General features: G+C 37.7%; 1 protein-coding gene across 10 annotated transcripts in view; it reads left to right on the top strand.

Annotated features, from left to right (window-relative positions):
* The window catches only part of DMD (dystrophin), a 2,228,404-nt gene that overhangs the window by 680,819 nt on the left and 1,524,550 nt on the right, over positions 1-23,035 (top strand). For all 10 annotated transcript variants that reach the window (XM_061410475.1, XM_061410469.1, XM_061410467.1 and 7 more), the window contains 2 exons: positions 7,009-7,110; positions 7,238-7,345. In XM_061410475.1, coding sequence (XP_061266459.1) covers positions 7,009-7,110; positions 7,238-7,345 — 210 coding nt within the window. The remainder of the gene's footprint in view (positions 1-7,008; positions 7,111-7,237; positions 7,346-23,035) is intronic.

A 23,035-nucleotide genomic window follows, 5' to 3' on the forward strand; every position in this document is an offset into this window, starting at 1 on the left:
TCCCATGGATGGAGGAGCCTGGTAGGCTGCAGTCCATCGGGTCGTGAAGAGTCGGACATGACTGAGTGACTTCACTTTCAATTTTCACTTTCATGCATTGGAGAAGGAAATGGCAACCCACTCCAGTGTTCTTGCCTGGAGAATCCCAGGGACAGGGGAGCCTGGTGGGCTGCCATCTATGGGATCGCACAGAGTCGGACACGACTGAAGCGATTTAGCAACTTAGCAACAAAAGTTGAGAGGGAATCATAGACTTGGCTAAACAGTAGTCACTAATACTCTGGCCATTTCTAACCTCATAATGGGTGCTTTCGTTCTTTCCAAAAGTCATTTGATATTATTTCCATTTCACCATCAGTAAGATGTAAGATGGAGTTGCTAATTGTTTTTAACGGTATAGGTGTTTACAAATTAAGAAACAAGACTCAAGAAGTAAATAAATTATTTTTCAGAAGGCTTATTACATGTAAAATTCATTTAGCAGAGGAGTATATCCCAGGGTTTGAAACTGGGATAAAAGGAGACGATTTGCTTGCTGCCTCCCTCTCATAAATCTCAGTTGCTGCTGCACTGTGTGGTCCATGGCACATAAGTGTTTCTTCCTTAATGGACATACACTTGCAGACACTTTATCTCTTAATGCCAATCTTGCTGGGCACAGTTTAGCTTTCACTTTCTTACACTGTCTTCAATAAATTCAAGGGTCAAGGTACTTAAGTTTTACCTCCCAGACTTGTCAAATTTCCTATACTTGCTTTTATCCAAATGTTCTTTTGATAGCCATTTTCCGCTTTTGCTTTGAAAAGCCAACTCAACCAAACAAAGGAATTCAGATGAGAAATGTCCTTGGCATGTATAACAATATGAGATGTGAATTAAATGGGAGGGAAAAATCCTCCCCATTGTGGATCTGAGCCTAGAGGATAATGGAGCTGTGATTTAGCCCACGAAAATGTGTTAGAGTAAGTGAACTGACCTTTTGCTGCTCTTACTGCTGAGACAAAATGAGGACATAAATACAAATTAATTTCTTCTTATCACTTTGTGAGACATTATAATTCATTTTTCATTTATGTGCCTAATGTTTACCTAGCTTACAAAAATATGCATTATTCCTAAAAGCTCAGGGGATTTGTATACTTAAATGGCAACTCAGAGAAAGACTGATTTTTTTTTCTTAAGAGAGATTTCTAACCCTAATATAGTGATTAAAAAAAAAAGTTAGCTTCCTGTCAATTCAATTTGATCCAATCTCTTGCACTTGTCTAACAATGAAGTTGCACCCATTTAGGCAGTGATAGGAACCAGCATCTCTGAGTGCTTATAAAAGCTGACTGATAATCCAAAGATTGCTTAGCTCCATCCTTTGTAATTCAAATTAGAGCCAGCATTTCTAAGCAATAAACATATAAATCCATAAATTCAAGCACTATGTACATTTTCTTATAACTGTGAATATGGTATTGTAAAAATCTACCTGTGGGAGAAATATCAATAACCTCAGATATGCAGATGACACCAACCTTATCACATAAAGCAAAGAAGAACTAAAAAGCCTCTTGATGAAAGTGAAAGAGGAGAGTGAAAAAGATGGCTTAAAATTCAACATTCAGAAAACTAAGATCATGGCATCCAGTCCCATCACTTCATGGCAAGTAGATGGGGAAACAGTGGAAACAGTGACAGATCTTCATTTTGGGGGGCTCCAAAACAACTGCAGATGGTGACTGCAGCCATGAAATTAAAAGACACTTGCTCCTTGGATGACAAGCTATGACCAACCTACACAGCATATTAAAAAGCAGAGACATAACTTTGCCAACAAAAGTCGCATCTAGTCAAAGCTATGGTTTTTCCAGTAGTCATGTACTGATGTGAGAGTTGGACTATAAAGAAAGCTAAGCGCCAAAGAATTGATGCTTTTAAACTATGGTGTTGGAGACGACTCTTGAGAGTCCCTTGGACTGCAAGGAGACCCAGCCAGTCCATCCTAAAGGAAATCAGTCCTGAATATTCATTGAAAGGACTGATGCTGAAGCTGAAGCTACAATAGTTTGGCCACATGATGCGAAGAACTGACTCGTTTGAAAAGACCCTGATGCTGGGAAAGATTGAAGGCAGGAGGAGAAGGGGACAATAGACGATGAGATGGTTGGATGGCATCACCGACTCGATGGACATGCGTTTGAGTAAGCTCCTGGAGTTGGTGATGGACGGGGAAGCCTGACATCCTGCAGTCCATGAAGTCACAAAGAGTCGAACACAACTGAGTGACTGAACTGAACTGAACTGAAGCTGTGAGCACGCATGTAACCATGATTTCTAATTCACTTAACTAATCACTGAGATCAGTAAAAACACTGTGCCTGCTTTGTAACAGAAGTGACTTGGATTCAGTTCATTGAGACTGTTCTGAGAGTAGTATTTAAGCAGTAGAATGTGTTGCTGTAGGATGTGTATGCTGTCGTGTTGGAAAATTTTTAAAAAAGAATATACTGCAGTTCTAAACATCTACTTGTAAAGATGTAATAAGTACTTTTTTAGAATGAGTAAAATAGTTCACCCTTGGTGGTTCTTAGAAGGCTTCATAGAAACACTACAATCAAGCAAAATATAAATAACCACCAACACTTATATAACTCAGTTCAAGTTAAAACTGTTTTTCAATACATGATCTTGTTTAATACTTGAAGCAGTTCTTTAAGTTGGTATGATTATTTTCTTTGAGAGACATATGATTTAGCCATACGTTTGTTGAAAAAGTCACTTGATTTTATTGAGTAGGGGAAGATAAAGAATTGCTCCTAGTATTACAAGAAATTATGGATTTAAAATGTTTCCATAATTTGAAAGAGAGTCAGTGGTAAGGAATCCGCCTGCCAATGCAAGAAATATGCATTTGATCCCTGGGCCAGGAAGATCCCCTGGAGAAGGAAATAATAGCAACCCACTCTACTATTCTTGCCTGGGAAATCCCATGGGCATAGGAGCCAGGTGGGCCATGATCCATAGGACCACAATAGAATCTGATGTGCTGCTGCTGCTGCTAAGTCGTGTCCGACTCTGTGCGACCCCATGGACTGCCCCCTACCAGGCTTCTCCGTCCGTAGGATTCTCCAGGCAAGAACACTGGAGTGGGTTGCCATTTCTTTCTCCAGTGCGTGAAAGTGGAAAGTGAAAGTCAAGTCACTCAGTTGTATCCGACTCTTCGTGACCCCATGGACTGCAGCCTACCAGGCTCCTCCATCCATGGGATTTTCTGGGCAACAGTACTGGAGTGGGGTGCCATCGCCTTCTCCCAGAATCTGATGTGACTTAGCAACTAAACAACAACACGGATTGGTAATCCAAGCAGTTGATTGACTTAAGACTTGAATCCAAGTGTTTTGACTCTAGATAATTTTATATTCTCCATAAAAATCACAAAATGATAGCATGTTTGTATTTGAGAAGTTGTCCCAATGCGTTATTAAAATTCTGCTCTATTTGAACAATTTAAATTCATTTTACAGTAGTAACTGAAATGTATTCTCTAAAATGCCCCCACTCTAATATGTGCATCTTATAACTATTTTAATTTTGTGAGACATTTTGCAGTGCCATGGAATCAGCCTCTCTTAAATCTGTCCTATGTAGTTTGTTAGATATGCCATGACAAAATGCCAGAGATTGGATTTCCTAAACAACAGAAATGTGTTTTCGCACAGATCTGGAGTCTAGAAGTCCAAGGTATGGGCAGGTTTGGTTCCTTCTGAGGCCTCTCTCCTTGCCTTGCAAATGGCAGCCTTCTTGCTATGTCCACCCAATGGCCTCTCCTCTGTGCCCATACATCCCTTGTGTCTTTCTAAAGACACTATTTTATTTCCTCTTTTTGTAAGGACACTAGTCGGACTGAACTGGAGTCCACACTAACATACTCATTTTAACTTAAAAGCCCCATTTAAAGGCCCTGCCTGTCAAGGTCCTGTCTTCTAATACAGTCACATTCTGGGGTAGAGGTCAATAGGGCTTTAACATATGAATTTTAGGCAGACGCAGTTCAGTCCATAACATCTTTATTCTGTTCATTTTTGGCACATAGTGTATGTTCAAAAATATTTGTTATTTAAATAAATTAATGATTGGTGAATGAATGAATCAGAGCTTATACTTAACTATAAATTAAATATTGACTGAATATTTAACCTCAGTGGAATTATAAAAGTTATCTATTATGATTATTTGAATACAAAGGAAACTTTTAATGATAATCTTTTTATCCTTTTCTAACTGAAGTATAGTTGACATATAATATTATATGTTGTATTTGTACAACATAGTGATTCACAATTTTTAAAGATTATACTCCATTTATAGTTACTGTAAAATACTGGTTATATTCCCTGTGTTGTACAATATATCCTTTTAGTTTATTTTAGACCTAATAGTTTGTTGCTACCCCTATATTGCCCTTCCCCTCTCCCTACTGGTAACCACTAATTTATTCTCTGTATCTGTGAATTTGCTTCTTTTTGGTTATATTTACTAGTTTTCTTTTTTTTAAGAGTCCACATATAAGTGATATCGTACAGTATTTGTCTTTCTCTTTCTGACTTATTTCATTTAACATAATGCCTTCCAAGCCCATCTATGTTGTTGCAAATGGCGAAATTTCATTATCTATTCATCTGTTCATAGAAATACTATTCTTAAAATAGTTGTTTTAACTAGGTTGTTTTGACTAGGTTGACTGTATATAAAAAATATTAACTATTTTTTTTAATAATTAAAAAATCTATAGTATAAAGTATATCACAGTATATTTTGCAATTTCTGTAAATTTAATCTTTGGCAATCTAGAATAGAGGTCTTTATGTGGATTTGTTTTATACAATGTCCTACTAAAATCAATAAATTATAAAAGCTCTATAAGATTGCAAACCTAAGATACTACTTCGCTAGCCTCTAGCTTTGTGTGTCTTGTAGCACTGGAGAGAAAATAGTATATCTATTTAGACGTCTTAGTTAATTTTCTTTCATTTATGAAGGTGGTGCTACAGTTTGAGTTTCTCTCTTAGCCCTTGACACCCATCTCCACTGGGGTTGGAGCCATGTAATAAACGTCCCACAATTTGACCTTTTCTATCTGCATCATAAAATCAGGCAGATGGTGTAGTTTATGGCTAACAGGCAAGAGTTTCTCCTTTTAAAGCTGTTTTTTTTTTTTTATTTTTCACAACTAATCCATTACCAGGTATGCTACATGCCATTTTATCTGATGTGTCCTTACAAGGTAACTAGGAAGTTTACTAAAATAACTTCTAATATGTTTTTGAGAAAAAAATCCCAAGTTTTAATTGTAATAATTAAATAGCTAACGTTGAATACATTGAGTTATGTTACACATTTCCTGGGTATCTTGAATCACTGTTTCAGTGTTAAGGCTTCTGTCATAAACTAATGTAATTCAAAAGTGGCCGAGTAGAGAATGAAACTATAAAAAATGCAAAATCACTTATGTTATGCTTGAAAGTAATAATATTTTTATTTGACATTTCTGAAGAAAAACTGAAAACTCACCTGTGACTGAGCTGCATCTGAGTTCATGATCATTTTAATATTGTAGAAAAACATTTATTGCTTACTTCTTACCCCTATGTATGAGACTTCCTTTTCTAAAAGGTGGTAGATTAAATACAATAAAAAGAGTAGGTCTCTGAGTTATTTAGGAATAGATGGGTTTTGCCATGATGCTAATTACATTTATATTATTTGAATCATACATCAAAGTTTTCTAGTTGGATCAATCCAAATGTGTAGTATCAAGTAACATAGAAATTATGATCAGGCTTATCTTAGATGCTGAGTATATTTGTAAAAAATATGAGTAACCAACATTTTTTCTAGTTCTTATTCTATACAAAATAAGATGCCATATTTTGAGATTCTTCTAGCTCTAGAGGTCTAATATCTATGGATAAATAATTTTATTATTTATAAGGAAGTAAAAAAAATTGGAATTTTAGACTCTGAAGTGCATCCTAATATTATTGAAATAAATGATACATTTCTTAAAACAGTACCTTTATACAAAAATCATAACAACACGCTTTTTCACCTAAAAATATTAGTGCTTATTTTATATTACACACTAAAATAGCATGTGCATATAGATATTGTTATTGTTGTTTAGTCACTAAGTTGTGTCCAACTCCTTCGTGACCCCATCAACTGTAGCCCACCAAGCTCCTCGGACCATGGGAGTTCCCAGGCAAGAACACTGGACTGAGTTGCCATTTCCTTCTCCAGGGTATTTTCCCAATCCAGGGATTTAATCTGCATCTCCTGCATTAGCAGGTGGATTCTTTACCACTGAGCCACTAGTATTAGTGACAGGCTAAAGACAGGGCAACTCTTACTCAGAAAACTATTACTCTACTGAGTTTTCTCAATAGAACAGTTTAGAGAAATAGTGACTTTAAATATTTGTAATAATAATCCAGTTAACTTTAAAAATTCACATGTGGATATGATGTTAAGTCAGTACTAATATTCTTCTACAATCAAAATATTAAGCAATTCTAATTATATAAGATTGCTTCAGATGAGAGTCTTTTGACATCCTATTTTTTAGCCAGACTTTTATTCTTTTGACATATTTTCAGACCTAAGAAAGATACACATTTTCCATATTATCAATGACAAATCCTATTTCATTCTACATTTGTATTTTACTGTTTATATTTGCTGTGTAGACATTTCAAATAGTGGTGTGATATCTGCCTTATACTTCTTGTAAGTATCTCTACTTTTCCATATAGGGTGCAAGAGTGAAATAATCTAATGACAAATGAAAGACATGTACTTATATAATTATAAGCAGAAGCTGACAGATGCTCCTTACAATTCCTAGTATACATAAGATAACCAAAGTTAGATACTTTTACAAATCATTCATGCCATTTTTTAATAAAATATAGTTAACAGGTAAGCATTTGCTGATGTTGTGGTGGGTTTTCTCTTCCCCAGGTACTGGGAGATCGGTGGGCAAACATCTGTAGGTGGACTGAAGATCGCTGGGTTCTTTTACAGGATGTTCTTCTAAAATGGCAACGTTTTACTGAAGAGCAGGTGAGTTACATGGGGGATAGTGTATCAGTGAAAGACGTGGAGAGATGTTAAATGGGTACATAAAAATATATGATGTACTTTAATAATTATTCTTCTTTCTCTTTTAAAATTATTTGATTTCTTTCAGTGCCTTTTTAGTACATGGCTTTCAGATAAAGAAGATGCATTGAACAAGATTCCCACAACTGGCTTTAAGGATCAAAGTGAAATGTTATCAAGTCTTCAAAAACTGGCCGTACGTATTCTTTAGCTATTGATATTATTTAAAAAAAAAAAAAGTAGTTTTTACTAACATCCTTCTTTGGTCTTTCTAACGTTTAAATCTTAAACATAATATTTGTTGTTCTTTCTTATATCAGTCTCTTTAATTATATTGTTACTTGTCTTAATTAAAATAGGGAAAGGTGATTGTGGGAAAGATGAAGGCAGGACTAGAAGGGGGCAACAGAGGATGCCATGGTCGGATGGCATCATCGACTCAACGGCCATGAATTTGAGCAAACTCCGGGAGATAGTGAAAGACAGGGAAGCCTGGCATGCTGCAGTCCATGGGGTTGCAAAGAGTCAGACACGACTGAACAACAACAAATAGTATTGCTCCCCTCACATAGAAGAAAGAGAAACTCTAGTGTCTCTGCCTTTTCTTACAAGGTCATGAATCCCATCATGGGGGCTTCACTGTCATCAGTGCAGTTCAGTCGTTCAGTCATGTCCGACTCTTTGTGACCCCATGAACTGCAGCACTCCAGGCCTCCCTGTCCATCACCAACTCCCAGAGTCCACCCAAACCCATGTCCATTGTGTCAGTGATGCCATCCAACCATCCCATCCTCTGTCGTCCCCTTCTCCTCCTGCCCCCAATCCCTCCCAGCATCAGGGTCTTTTCAAATGAGTCAGCTATTCACATGTCATAAATTCTTCACTGTCATAAACTCATCTAAACCTAATTACCTCCCGAAGGCCCAATGTCTTAATACCATGATATTGGGAGGATGTAGAATTTCAATATATATATATATATATTGAGTGGGGACACAATCATTTAGACCATATCATTATAACCCTGGACTCACAAAATGTGTGTCTTTCTCACATACAAAATATATTCACTCCATCTGAACAGACCCAAAATAACTTATATAGTCCCAATATCAACTCTTCAGCATATATTGTAAAGTTCAAAATCTTATCATCCTAATCAAATAAGACTCAAAGTCTGAGGCTGAGCTCTCCAACTATGAACCTGTGAAACCAGACTAGTTATATGCTTCCGAAATACAGTGGTGTGACAGGTATAGGATAGGTATTCCCATTCGAAAAGGGGAAAATAGCAAAGGAGGAAGGGGTGGCACCATCACCCCCAGAATTCCACAAAATGGCCTTGCCTCTTCAGCATCACAGTGCACTGCCCGCCCACATGGCTCTCTGCTGCAGTCCCACTCACAGGACTCCCTGTCGTGGCTGCTCCTGAGACACTAGGTGGCGGCATCCTGCATGCCTGTCCCCCCAAACCTGAGAGGTGGCCCCACCCTTTGAAACCCATGAGGAACTGGCTCTGCTATTTGGGCCTACGGTAGGGGTGGCGGCCCTGATGTCTTTGTATCACCTATATCATTCTCTTTTCTTCATGGGAAGAATGCACGTATTCACAATCTTCCTTCAATCCTGGTTTTCTTTGTTTCCATTAGTCACAGCTGGCATTTCTACTAGTATATTACAGTATCCATGGCTTCATATTCATGTATCCATAATGTATACATCTGTACCCCGTCTTCTGATCAGAGAGCTGATTAGGTCTCTGATTCACATCCACACTAATATCCTCATCAAATAGTAGATCAACCACACCCATTAGTGTTCACGTCTAAACATCCTTTCTCATTTTTTTTTTTCCAATGTGGATAGACTGAGAATTTTACAAAACCATAATTTCCGGTTCTTTTTGTTAAACAGTTCCTTCTTCAACTGATTTTTCTCTTCTTGCTTTTTTACCTTAAGCATTCAGATGAAACCATGCTGTTCCTTTCACACTTTGCTTAAATATTTCCCAAAGACATCAGATTTCTTAGCTAAATATCCCATTTCATCATGCACAAGTTCTACCTTCTACAAAATACTAGAACATCAACACAATTCAGTCAAGTTCTTTGCCACTTTATAACAAGGATCGTCTTCTCTCCCTTGGCCAATATGTTCCTTACTTTGTCTGAGACCCCAAAAGAATGGCCTTTATCATCCATGTTTATACCAACATGCTGTTCATGATTATTTACGTATTCTCTAAAAAGATGGAAACTTTCTTTCCAGCTCTCCTTTTTTCTCCCTGAGTCCTCACCAGAGTTGCCCTTCGAAGTTATCTTCATGGCAATCTTGACTTTTTCGGGCATGTACCTCAAAACTCTTTCACCCTCTACCCATGACCCAGTTCAAAGCTGTTTCTGCATTTTTCGGTATTTGATACAAGAGACACCAGTTCTTGCTCCCAATTTCTATCTTAGTCTGCTTGTGCTGCTGTAATAAAATGCCACAGATTGGTGACTTTAACAGTAGATATTTATTTCTTATAGTTCTAGAAACAGGGCAGCACAATATCAAGGTGCTGGAAGATTTGGTTCTTGGTGAGGGCCCTCTTCCTGGTGAGACAGAGGAAGCTCTGGTATCCCTTCTTTTTTGTATGAGGGCACTAATCACAGGAGATATAAGAGGCTCAGGATCGATCCCTGGGTTGGGAAGATCCCATGGAAGAGAGCCTGGCAACCCACTCCGGCATTCCTGCCTGGAGAATCCCATGGAGATAGAAGCCTTGTGGACCACAGTCTATAGCGTCACAAAGAGTCAGACACAACTAAAGTGACTTAGCACACAAGCAGAATCCTAGCATGGGGGCCCTACTGTCATGACCTCATCTAAGCATCATTACCTCCCCAAAGCTCCACCTCCTAATATGATAACATTGGAAGGTTAGGCCTTCAAAATATGAATTTTGGAAGGACATAAATATTAATTTTATAATATGTAGGTAAAGTTTGAACTTTGTTTTTTGAAACAGATTTGTACTCTTTGAAAAAGTATAACATACCTAGAATAAGATTACAGTAAAAATTTAAAATGTAACACTGAAAAGTACCTGTGAATGTTCTGTAAAATTATAAACAGTATAGTTCTAGAATAAGCTTAAGTTTCATAAATCTAATAAGTCTAAAATAAACTTAATTAGATTCTCTGAGAAATACAAGAGTAGCACAAGAAATGATTATCCTCACATAGAAGGGGCTTATATCATGTTTTGGAAAATAAGAAAAACATTAAAGCAAACAAAATGGCATTGATTATAGCACCCATATGTTTTTTTTTTTTAATTGGAAGCTAATTACTTTACAATATTGTGGTGGTTTTTGCCATACATTCACATGAATCAGCCATGGGTGAACATGTGTTCCCCATCCTGAAACCCCCTCCTACCTCCCTCACCATCCCATCCCTCAGGGTCATTGCAGTGCACCCGGCCTGAGCACCCATCTCATGCATCGAACCTGAACTGGCAATCTATTTCACATATGGTAATATACATGTTTCGATGCTATTCTCTCAAGTCATCCCACCTTCGCCTTCTCCCACAGAGTCCAAAAGTCTGTTCTTTACATCTGTGTCTCTCGCTGTCTCACATATAGGGTCGTTGTTACCATCTTTCTAAATTCTATATATATGCGTTAATATACTCTATTGGTGTTTTTCTTTTTGACTTACTTTGCTTTGTATAATAGGCTCCAGTTTCATCCACCTCATTAGAACTGATTCAAATGCATTCTTTTTAATAGCTGAGTAATATTCCATTGTGTATATGTACCACAGCTTTCTTATCCATTTGTCTGCTGATGGACATTTAGGTTGCTTCCATGTCCTGGCTATTATAAACAGTGCTGCAATGAACATTGGGGTACATGTGTCTCTTTCAATTCTGGTTTCCTTGGTGTGTATGCCCAGCAGTGGGATTGCTGGATCATAAGGCAGTTCTATTTCCAGTTTTTTAAGGAATCTCCACACTGTTCTCCATAGTGGCTGTACTAGTTTGCATTCCCATCAACGGTTTAAGAGGGTTCCTTTTTCTCCGCACACTCTCCAGCATTTATTGTTTGTAGACTTTTGGATAGCAGCCATTCTGACTGGTGTGAGATGGTACCTCATTGTTGTTTTGATTTGCATTTCTCTGGTAATGAGTGATGTTGAGCATCTTTTCATGTGTTTGTTAGCCATCTGTATGTCTTCTTTGGAGAAATGTCTGTGTAGTTCTTTGGCCCATTTTTTGATTGGGTCACTTATTTTTCTGGAATTGAGCTGCAGGAGTTGCTTGTATATTATTGAGATTAATTCTTTGTCAGTTGCTTCATTTACTATTGTTTTCTCCCATTCTGAAGGCTGTCTTTTCACCTTGCTTATAGTTGCCTTTGTTGTGCAAAAGCTTTTAAGTTTAATTAGGTCCCATTTGTTTATTTTTGGTTTTATTTCCATTACTCTGTGAGGTGGGTCATAGAGGATCCTGCTATGATTTATGTCAGAGAGTGTTTTGCCTATATTTTCCTCTAGGAGTTTTATAATTTCTGGTCTTACGTTTAGATCTTTAAACCATTTTGAGCTTATTTTTGTGTATGGTGTTAGAAAGTGTTCTAGTTACCTTCTTTTACAGGTGGTTGACCAGTTTTCCGGCACCACTTGTTAAAGAGATTGTCTTTTATCCATTGTATATTCTTGCCTCCTTTGTCAAAGATAAGGTGTCCATAGGTGCGTGGATTTATCTCTGGGCTTTCTGTTTTCTTCCATTGATCTATATTTCTATCTTTGTGCCAGTACCAGAATGTCTTGATGACTGTGGCTTTGTAGTAGAGCCTGAAGTCAGGCAGGTTGATTCCTCAAGTTCTGTTCTTCTTTCTCAAGATTGCTTTGGCTATTCGAGTTTTTTTGTGTTTCCATACAAACTGTGAAATTGTCTAGCTCTGTGAAAAATACCATTGATAGCTTGATAGGGATTGCATTGAATCTATAGATTGCTTTGGGTAGTATACTCATTTTCACTATATTGATTCTTCCAATCCATGAACATGATATATTTCTCCATCTATTAGTGTCCTCTTTGATTTCTTTCACCAGTGTTTTATAGTTTTATATAAATAGGTCTTTTGTTTCTTTAGGTAGATATATTCCTAAATATTTTATTCTTTTCATTGCAATGGTGAATGGAATTGTTTCCTTAATTTCTCTTTCTATTTTCTCATTGTTAGTGTATAGGAATGCAAGGGATTTCTGTGTGTTGACTTTATATCCCACAGCTTTACTCTATTCATTGATTAGTTCTAGTAATTTTCTGGAGGAGTCTTTAGGGTTTTGTATGTAGAGGGTCATGTTATCTGCAAACATTGAGTTTTTTACTTCTTCTTTTCCAATTTGGATTCCTTTTATTACTTTTTCTGCTCTGATTGCTGCGACCAAAACTTCCAAAATTATGTTGAATAGTAGCAGTTAGAGTGGGCACCCTTGTCTGTTCCTGACTTTAGGGGAAATGCTTTCAATTTTTCACCTTTGAGGATAATGTTTCCTGTAGTTTTATCATATATGGCTTTTATTATGTTGAGGTATGTTCCTACTATGCCTGCTTTCTGGAGGCTTTTTATCATAAATGGATGTTGAATTTTGTCAAAGGCTTTATCTGCATTTATTGAGATGATTGTATGGTTTTTATCTTTCAATTTGTTAATGTGGTATACCACATTGACTGATTTGCGAATATTGAAGAATCCTTGCATCCCTGGGATAATGCCCACTTGGTCATGTTGTATGATCTTTTTACTATGTTGTTGGATTCTGTTTGCTAGAATTGTGTTAAGGATTTTTTCATCTATGTTCACCAGTGATATTGGCCTGTCATTTACTTGTTTTTGTGGCACCTTTGTCTGGTTTTGGTATTAGGGTGATATTGGCCTCATAGAATGAGTTTGGCAGTTTACCTTCCTCTGCAGTTTTCTGGAAGAGTTTGAATAGGATAGGTGTTAGCTCTTCTCTCAGTTTTTGGTAGAATTCAACCATGAAGCCATCTGGTCCTGGGCTTTTGTGTGTTGGAAGATTTCTGATTATAGTTTTGATTTCTGTGCTTCTGATGGGTCTGTTAAGATTTTCTATTTCTTCCTGGTTCAGCTTTGGAAAGTTATACTTTTCTAAGAATTTGTCCATTTCTTCCAGGTTGTCCATTTTGTTGGCATATAGTTGCTGATAGTAGTCTCTTATGATCCTTTGTATTTCTGTGTTGTCTGTTGTAATTTTTCCATTTTCATTTCTAATTTTGTTGATTTATTTCTTCTCCCTATGTTTCTTGATGAGTCTGGCTAATGGTTTGTCTATTTTATTTATCTTCTCAAAGAACCAGCTTTTAGCTTTGTTGATTTTGGCTATGGTCTCCTTTGTTTCTTTTGCATTTATTTCTGCCCTAATTTTTATGATTTCTTTCCTTCTACTAACCCTGGGGTGCTTCATTTCTTCTTTTTCTAGTTGCTTTAGGTGTAGAGTTAGGTTATTTATTTGATTTTTCTCCTGTTTCTTGAGGTAGGCTTCTATTGTTATGAACCTTCCCCTTAGCACTGCTTTTACTGATTCCTGTAGGTTTTGGATTGTTGTGTTTTCATTTTCATTCATATCTATGCATATTTTGATTTCTTTTGTGATTTGTTGGTTATTCAGAAGTGTGTTGTTAGCGTCCATATGTTTGTATTTTTAATAGTTTTTTTTTTTCCTGTAGTTGACATCTAATCTTACCGCATTGTGATCAGAAAAGATGCTTGAGATTATTTCAATTTTTTTGAATTTACCAAGTCTAGATTTATGGCCCAGGATGTTATATATCCTGGAGAAGGTTCTGTGTGCACTTGAGAAGAAGGTGAAATTCATTGTTTTAGGGTGAAATATAGATATCAATTAGGTCTAACTGGTCCATTGTATCATTTAAAGTTTGTATTTTCTTGCTAATTTTCTGTTTAGTTCATCTATACATAGGTGTGAGTGGAGTATGAACATCTCTCACTATTATATTAATTTCCTCTTTCATATTTGTTAGCATTTGCTTTACATATTGTTGTGCTCCTATGTTGGGTGCATATATATTTATAATTGTTATATCTTCTTCTTGGATTGATCTTTGATCATTTATGTAGTGTCCTTCTTTGTCTCTTTTCATGGCCTTTATTTCAAAGTCTATTTTATCTGATATGAGTATTGCTACTCCTGCTTTCTTTTGGTCTCCATTTGCATGAAATATCTTTTTCCAGCCCTTCACTTTCAGTTTGTGTGTGTCCCTAGGTTTGAGGTGGGTCTCTTGTAGACAGCATATATAGGGGTCTTGTTTTTGTATCCATTCAGCCAGTCTTTGTCTTTTGGTTGGGGTATTCAACCCACTTACATTTAAAGTAACATTTATAAGTATGATCCCATTGCCATTTACTTTGTTGTTTTGGGTTCGAGTTTATACACCTTTTCTGTATTTCCTGTCTAGAGACTATCCTTCAGCATTTGCTAAAAAGCTGGTTTGGTTGTTCTGAATTCTCTGAGGTTTTGCTTGTCTGTAAAGCTTTTGATTTCTCCTTCATATTTGAATGAGATCCTTGCTGGGTACAGTAATCTGGGCTGTAGGTTTTTCTCTTTCATCACTCTTTAAGTATGTGCTGCCATTCCCTTCTGGCTTGAGGAGTTTCTACTGAAAGATCAGCTGTTATCCTTATGGGAATCCCTTTGTGATTTATTTGTTGTTTTTCCCTTGCTGCTTTTAATATTTGTTCTTTGTGTTTGATCTTTGTTATTTTGATTAATATGTGTCTTGGGTGTTTGCCTTGGGTTTATCCTGTTTGGGACTCTCTGGGTTTCTTGGACTTAGGTGGCTATTTCCTTCCCCATTTTAGGGAAGTTTTCAACTATTACCTCCTAAAGTATTTTCTCATGGCCTTTCTTTTTGTCTTCTTCTTCTGGGACTCCTATGATTTGAATGTTGGGGCATTTAATATTGTCTCAGAGGTCTCGGAAGTTGTCCTCATTTCTTTTAATTATTTTTCCTCTCTGCTTCATTTATTTCCATCATTCTATCTTCTACCTTACTTATCCTATCTTCTGCCTCAATTATTCTACTGCCGGTTCCCTCCAGAGTGCTTTTGATCTTAGTTATTGCATTATTCATTATTGACTGACTCTTTTTATTTCTTCTAGGTCCTTGTTAAATTTTCTTGTATCTTCTCAATCCTTGTCTCTAAATTATTTATCTGTAACTCCATTTTGTTTTCAAGATTTTGGATCATTTTTACTATCATTTTTCTGAATTCTTTTTCAGGTAGACTCCCTATCTCCTCCTCTTTGGTTTGGTTTGGTGGGCTTTTATCATGTTCCTTTACCTGCTGAATATTTCTCTGCCTTTTCATCTTGTTTAGGTTGCTGTGTTTGGGATGGCCTTTCTTTATGCTGGAAGTTTGTGGTTCCTATTTATTGTGGAGGTTCCTCCCTGTGGGTGGGCTTGGACAAGTGGCTTGCCAAGGCTTCCTGGTTAGGGAATCTTGCCTCAGTCTTCTGGTGGGTGGAGCTGCATCTCTTTCTGGAGTGCAGAAAAATGTCCAGTAGTGAATTTTTTGGTGTCTATGGGTTTGGTGTGACTTTTGGCTGCCTGTATTTTTGTGCTCAGGGTTATGTTCCTGTGTTGTTGGAGAATTAGCTTGGTATGTCTTTCTCTAAAACTTGTTGGCTCTTGGGTGGAGCTTGGTTTCAGTGTAGGTATGGAGGCTTTTGGATGATCTCTTGTCGATTAATATTCCCTGGAGTCAGAAGTTTTCTGGTGTTGTCAAGTTTGGGATTTAAGCCTCCTACCTCTGGCTTTCAGTCTTATTCTTACAGTAGCTTCAAGACTTCTCCATCCTTATAGCACCACTGATAAAACATCTAGGTTAATGGAAAGAAAATTCTCCACAGTGAGGGACACCCAGAGAGGTTCACAGAGTTACATAGAGAAGAGAAGAGGGAGGAGGGAGATAGAGGTAACCAGGAGGAGAAGAGGGGGAATCAAAAGAGGCGAGAGCAATATAGCCAGCAATCAATTCCCTACTTACTTTCCACAGTCTGGAACACTCAGAGAGGTTCACAGAGTTCCATAGAGAAGTGAAGAGGGAGGAAGGAGATAGCAGTGACCAGGAGGAGAGGAGGGGGAGTAAAAAGGAGAGAGACCAATCTAGGCAGTGATCAGTTCCCTAAGTGTTCTCCACAGCCTGAAACACCTAAAGAGGTTCACAAAGTAGAGAAGAGAAGTGGGAGGCAGGAGATAGAGGTGACCTGGTGGAGCAAAAGGAGAGTCAAAAGGGGAGAGAACAATCAAGCCAGTAATCACACTCCTAAGTAAAAATGGGTATTGAAGATTGGATTCTTAAAGGTACAAAATTGATAACAAATACCAAAAAGCAAAGGTTAAAAATCTAGAGTAGAGTTTAGACTCTCAAAAATACACTATTAAAAACACAAAAGAAAATTATAAACGTTATAAAAAAATATGAAATTTGCTTTAAACATAGGGTCTCTCTTACAAGGTTATAGTAGGTTTTAAAAAGGAAAATTAAAGGAGTAATAAAGAACTTAAAAATTAAAAAAAAAATTAGAAAATGATAATAGTAAAATATATCTAGGAATTTCTCTGGAGCTGTTGAGGGCAGTGTGGGGTCAGTTCAGTTTCAGATAGTTCCTTGTTCCAGCTTATACTTCTTCTCAAGGTCTATAGGTCCCTTCCAGTGTAGTCAATGCTAACTACAGTGTTTAAATCTGTTGTACCTGTCACTTCCAAAGCGGTTCCCTCTTGTTTGTCTTGGCTCCCTCTGTTTGCAAGTCTCTTTTATATCTAACTTCCGCCCTGACACAAGGGGTTTGAAAGTGGTCATTTATTTAGGCTCACTTGTTTAATTGTGCTGCAGGGAGGGAGGAACACTGCAATCAAATATCACTGGCATGTGGGGGGAGTGCTCGCAGTGACTGGGCCATACTGGGTTTGCCCCCACTCACAGCGTGTGTGCTTTTCCAGTCTACACTGCTCAAGTTCCAGGTTGCTCTGCAGGGGAACTGTCTAAAGCAGGCCCTGGGTTGCATTCACTTCCCAGGTGTAAGCCACTCAGGTTCTTGGGTACTCTACAGAGTCGCGGACTTAGTTGGGCCTGCGTTTTGTGCCCTTCCCAGTTCCGAGCAGCTCAGGTGACCAGGTGCTTGGTGAGCACACTCTCCCCAGGTGGGGTAGTGATTATAGCACCCATATGTTTTGAGGGATTAACAAACTTTGGCAATAAGGGGACATCAGGGTTCATTGAGACATTTCAGTTTGAGTTGAACTGTATGGAATTAAAAAGAAATCTACAAAGCTTCTCTTCAACTGTGAATTTTATTATTTTCCAGTAAGGGAGAGGCCAATCCAATATTTATTAAGAGCTTGATTTTTCAAGTAAGTATTGCATAATTAGGATTTCTTTTCTGTTTTTGATCAATTCTACTAAATGCTAATGTGATGTTAACTGTGATATAAAACAATGGTCTATTGTAAATAATGTTTCATAACTTTACCTAATCTATTTCTGTCTGTATTGATATATATTATACATCATAATAATTAAATAATTAATTTGAACTAATCTTAAATAAATTTCCTCAGTTAAATTTGTACCATATTACCAAATATTTATTTGTATCATACATTTTTGGCTCCATAGTGACTATTTTTCTATAAGCTTTTAATTTAAAATAGATTCACATATGTATTACTTGTTATTACAAACTAGCTTCTCATTGATATAAATCAATCCTCAGAGAATGTGTTTTTTGAGTGATATCATTACTAAAGACAGACTTCAGAAAAGAAATCTATGTATCAAACAGTGCAAAAATAGCAGTGATACATTTGTAATTTTGTTCTGAAACTAATGGGGAGCCATTGGGAGCTGAATAACAATCATATTTGCATTTCCAGAGCACTCTTTGGTAGTAAGACTTTTCATAGAAAAGAGGCCAATTAGAACTGAACTAAGTAGCACTGGGCATGGAAACAAGGAGACAGACAAGGTTATTTCAGAAGAGGAAATTGAGGCCCAGAAGAAAACACATGGCATGCATAAAGTAATAGAAGATTAGTAGCAGAGTTAAAGTGAACACCAAGATATCCAGACTCAGGTCCAAGACTTTTAAGCTGTTTCAGAACTCATCACATTCGATTCTTTGACAGAAAAATAACCGCAGTTGAAAATTTTTGTTTTGAATAATCATGTGCCTTGATGTTGACATTTTTATATAAAAAGACATTGCTAGCTCCAGGGCCATGAAAATGCTCTCTTAGCGAAGTCTCAATAATTTTCCAATATGATTAAAATTCAAATTATGTCACCTTACTTGTGAACAAAGTGAAAATATGTTTTGTATAAGTCTTACCATTTGATAGTTTAAGCCAATTAACAAAACCTGACAGCTGGTCTAGAATTTGAGGTAAAATTCCCCTGCTGACTCAGGCAGTGAGTAAGAATTTAATGTTCATTAAAATATGTCACAATCTGAGACCCAAAACAGGTACCATCTGTCACCAGTTCCTACTACATACCTAGGTATAGATACAGTGTGCTAAATCTCTCTTTTATTTACAATCAATGTAATTTGTTTTGAAATATTACCACTAATAACCCATGGGATTTTCTTCTACTTTTCATGTGAGGTGAGAGAAGAGGAGTCCAGTATTTGATTTCCTCCTGATACGTTTTTTTATCCAAATCATATCGTTCTATCATCCAAATTGAGTTTTTATTTGGCATAAAGAATAAAAAGCAAAGGAAAGAAGAAACTGAGGTGAATTCTAAGACTGGAAGAATCAAGTAGGCTCTCATGGGAAGGCCCAAATTAACAAGAAACAGGCTCCTGTGGAAAAGTACTGTTGCTGTGGCATTTGCCAGCAAAGGACAACTCTGGAAAAGTTGATGATCCAAGAGAGTGTGGTGTGCAGGGACTACAGGAATGCTGTGGGCTTAGGTCACTATCAAGTGTCTGCAAGATAAGATGGCAGGGCCAGAGTACTTATGGGAGCTTGGCAAATCCCTGTGAACAGTGCTATTTCACCAGGACTTGCTAACTTGAGCTCAGCTTCAGTGATGACCCTCAAAGAAATCCTCCAGATAGCATCCATGGTTCTCATGGTGTGGTCCATAGACTAGCAGCATTACCCAGGAACTCCTTAGAAAGGCAAATCCTTAGGCCCCATCCCATGCCTGCTGCTAAGTCACTTCAGTCGTGTCCGACTCTGTGCGACCCCATAGACGGCAGCCCACCAGGCTCCCCGTCCCTGGGATTCTCCAGGCAAGAACACTGATTCATAAACTCTGGAGGCATGGGGCCGAGAAGTCTTCCAGTTCACAAGCCTTCCTGGTGATTCTTATGCTTCCTTAAGATGAGAAACCCCCACAGTGGATCAATCTACCTAAGTGCAACAACAGGTGATTAGAAAGAATTGGATTACTCTGTCTTGTTGTTGTTTAGTCGCTTCAGTCGTGTCTGACTCTTTGCGACTCCATGGACTATAGCCCACCAGGCTCTTCTGGCCATGGAATTCTCCAGACAAGAATACAGGAGTGGGTTGCCATTTCCTTTTCCAGGGGATCTTCCTGATCCAGTGATTGAACCCATGTCTCCTGCATTGGCAGGCAGATTCTTTACCACTGAGCCACCAGAAAACTTCTTACATATAGATAACTACTCATAAAATAGGTACAGGATTCAGTTTTGCCAGTTTATGAGAAATTATCTTGGCCTTGATCTCTGAAGTGTCCGTCTGATGAGAATAAGGTGATGACTTTGTGGGCTTTTTGCAAGCATACATTCTCTTTTCACTTCAAATCATCTAACCTTGACCATATAGAGCATGTTTATCTTGTCTTCTTGAGCAGCTTATCTATTGCCTGCCTGTTTCTACTGCTGTCCAATCTGATTTATTGGCTGTTCTTTCCTGTTTACCTTGGAGGTTTGTCCAGGTACCTCGCTTCTATGAAAATAAATTATATTTCTTCTTTCAAAAGCCTAGCTGATCTCTGCCTTGTACACATTTTCTAGAGCTTCTTTTTGCCTTCTGAATTTTCTAGAACTCTAGTTCTCTGGCACTCAAAGATCTATAATCAATTATTAGGATGCAGAAATATATCCTTTTAATACACTAAAATTGAGTAACAACTAAATTGTAGTTATTTAATATACACAAAATCCAAGCTTAGAATAATTTCTGTCTAAGGATAGATGGGAGAAGGTAATTCATTACTATGATGCATTGTATCTGGCACCACCATGGATTTCCTGTTTTTTTCTTGTTAGTTATGGTGTGAGAGTACTTCAGGAACTTGATAAGATGAAGAAAGACTGGGAGAGAGATTGGTTCAGAGCCAACGGAGGAAACACACTGAGGCAGAACTACTATCCTGCTATCACCATTTGACAAACTAGATCTAGAATTTACCAGATAGAAGCCTTGGCTAGTACAGTGTTTTTGTCATACAGATTTGGGTAAAAATATTATTGATTTGATAATTGCACAATTTATAATAATGCTGTTTTTATTTTACCTTGAGTTATTATTCTTAATTATATTCTTTAATGGGAAATTTCCCCTTTATTTTTGTAATGTTCACTAAGTGCCTCTTCTTTGGTTGATTGTTAACACAGGAGGCTCCATGTCATTTGCCACTATATCTCTTTGTGTATCCAACTACTTTTATAGATCATCTAAGAAAACCTTTTAGGTAACAGGAGACTACTCATAAATCTCCAATGTAAATTGTTTCCTCTTCTTCAAATTCAGATTGTATATTTTGGTCTATTGCATTCTTTCAGGCTTAGGAAAAATAGTGAAAAGACAATTATTGAGGAGAAACTAGAAATGCATTTCAAAACTTGCTTTTATTCCCTAAAAATGGCTCGCAGTAAGACTACAATATAAAGAACACCAGGTGAAGCAAATTCTGAGAAAAGGATGAACTAATTGAAGGAGACACCAGAGCTGTCTGCAGTTCAGAGCTATCAATGCAGGTGGCATGCCAAAATGAGCTACATAAAGTGTCCTTTGCAGGGGGTGGGTGTATATTGATTTCTCTCTGTCAATGATACTTCAGTTCATGAGCAATTGGTGCATCTGTTTCATGCTCATTTATTTGCCATATGCAATGTTAGTTGTTCTTAAATAAATTTGCATTTATTTTGGAAAGGTAGGTCTCACAGCTTAGTTTATGTTCATTGCATTTGCTGATGCCAATGAGAGAGGATGGTAAAATGTCCATAAAATAATTCTCTCCTTTCTTTCTTCTTAGTCTGTTTTTACAAATTAAATTAGGGTCTAGCATTGGGGATATGGAAATGGATTTCCCAAAGCCTCAGATCAGATCAGTCGCTCAGTCGTATCTGACTCTTTGTGACCCCACGAATCGCAGCACGCCAGGCCTCCCTGTCCATCACCAACTCCCGGAGTTCACTCAGACTCACGTCCATCGAGTCAGTGATGCCATCCAGCCATCTCATCCTCTGTCGTCCCCTTCTCCTCCTGCCCCCAATCCCTCCCAGCATCAGAGTCTTTTCCAATGAGTCAACTCTTCGCATAAGGTGGCCAAAGTACTGGAGTTTCAGCTTTCGCATCATTCCTTCCAAAGAAATCCCAGGGTTGATCTCCTTCAGAATGGACTGGTTGAATCTCCTTGCAGTCCAAGGGACTCTCAAGAGTCTTCTCCAACACCACATTCAAAAGCATCAATTCTTCAGCGCTCAGCCTTCTTCACAGTCCAATTCTCACATCCGTACATGACCACAGGAAAAACCATAGCCTTGACTAGATGAACCTTTATTGGCAAAGTAATATCTCTGCTTTTCAATATGCTATCTAGGTTGGTCATAACTTTCCATCCAAGGAGTAAGCATCTTTTAATTTCATGGCTGCAGTCACCATCTGAAGTGATTTTGGAGCCCAGAAAAATAAAGTCTGACACTGTTTCCACTGTTTCCCCGTCTATTTCCCATGAAGTGATGGGATTGGATGCCATGATCTTCGTTTTCTGAATGTTGAGCTTTAAGCCAACTTTTTCACTCTCCACTTTCACCTTCATCAAGAGGCTTTTGAGTTCCTCTTCACTTTCTGCCATAAGGGTGGTGTCATCTGCATATCTGAGGTTATTGATATTTCTCCCAGCAATCTTGATTCCAGCTTGTGTTTCTTCCAGTCCAGTGTTTCTCATGATGTACTCTGCATATAAGTTAAATAAGCAGGGTGACAATATACAGCCTTGACGTACTCCTTTTCCTATTTAGAACCAGTCTGTTGTTCCATGTCCAGTTCTAACTGATGTTTCCTGACCTGCATACAAATTTCTCAAGAGGCAGATCAGGTGGTCTGGTATTCCCATCTCTTTCAGAATTTTCCACAGTTTATTGTGATGCACACAGTCAAAGGCTTTGGCATAGTCAATAAAGCAGAAATAGATGTTTTTCTGGAACTCTCTTGCTTTTTCCATGATCCAGTGGATGTTGGCAATTTGATCTCTGGTTCTTCTGCCTTTTCTAAAACCAGCTTGAACATCAGCAAGTTCACGGTTCACATATTGCTGAAGCCTGGCTTGGAGAATTTTGAGCATTACTTTACTAGCATGTGAGATGAGTGCAATTGTGTGGTAGTTTGAGCATTCTTTGGCATTGCCTTTCTTTGGGATTGGAATGAACACTGACCTTTTCCAGTCCTCTGGCCACTGCTGAGTTTTCCAAATTTGCTGGCATATTGAGTGCAGCACTTTCACAGCATCATCTTTCAGGATTTGGAATAGTTCAACTGGAATTCCATTACCTCCACTAGCTTTGTTCGTAGTGATGCTTTCTA

The sequence above is a fragment of the Bos javanicus genome, chromosome X (assembly GCF_032452875.1).
Source record: "Bos javanicus breed banteng chromosome X, ARS-OSU_banteng_1.0, whole genome shotgun sequence".
In the NCBI taxonomy this organism is placed as follows: Eukaryota; Metazoa; Chordata; class Mammalia; order Artiodactyla; family Bovidae; genus Bos; species Bos javanicus.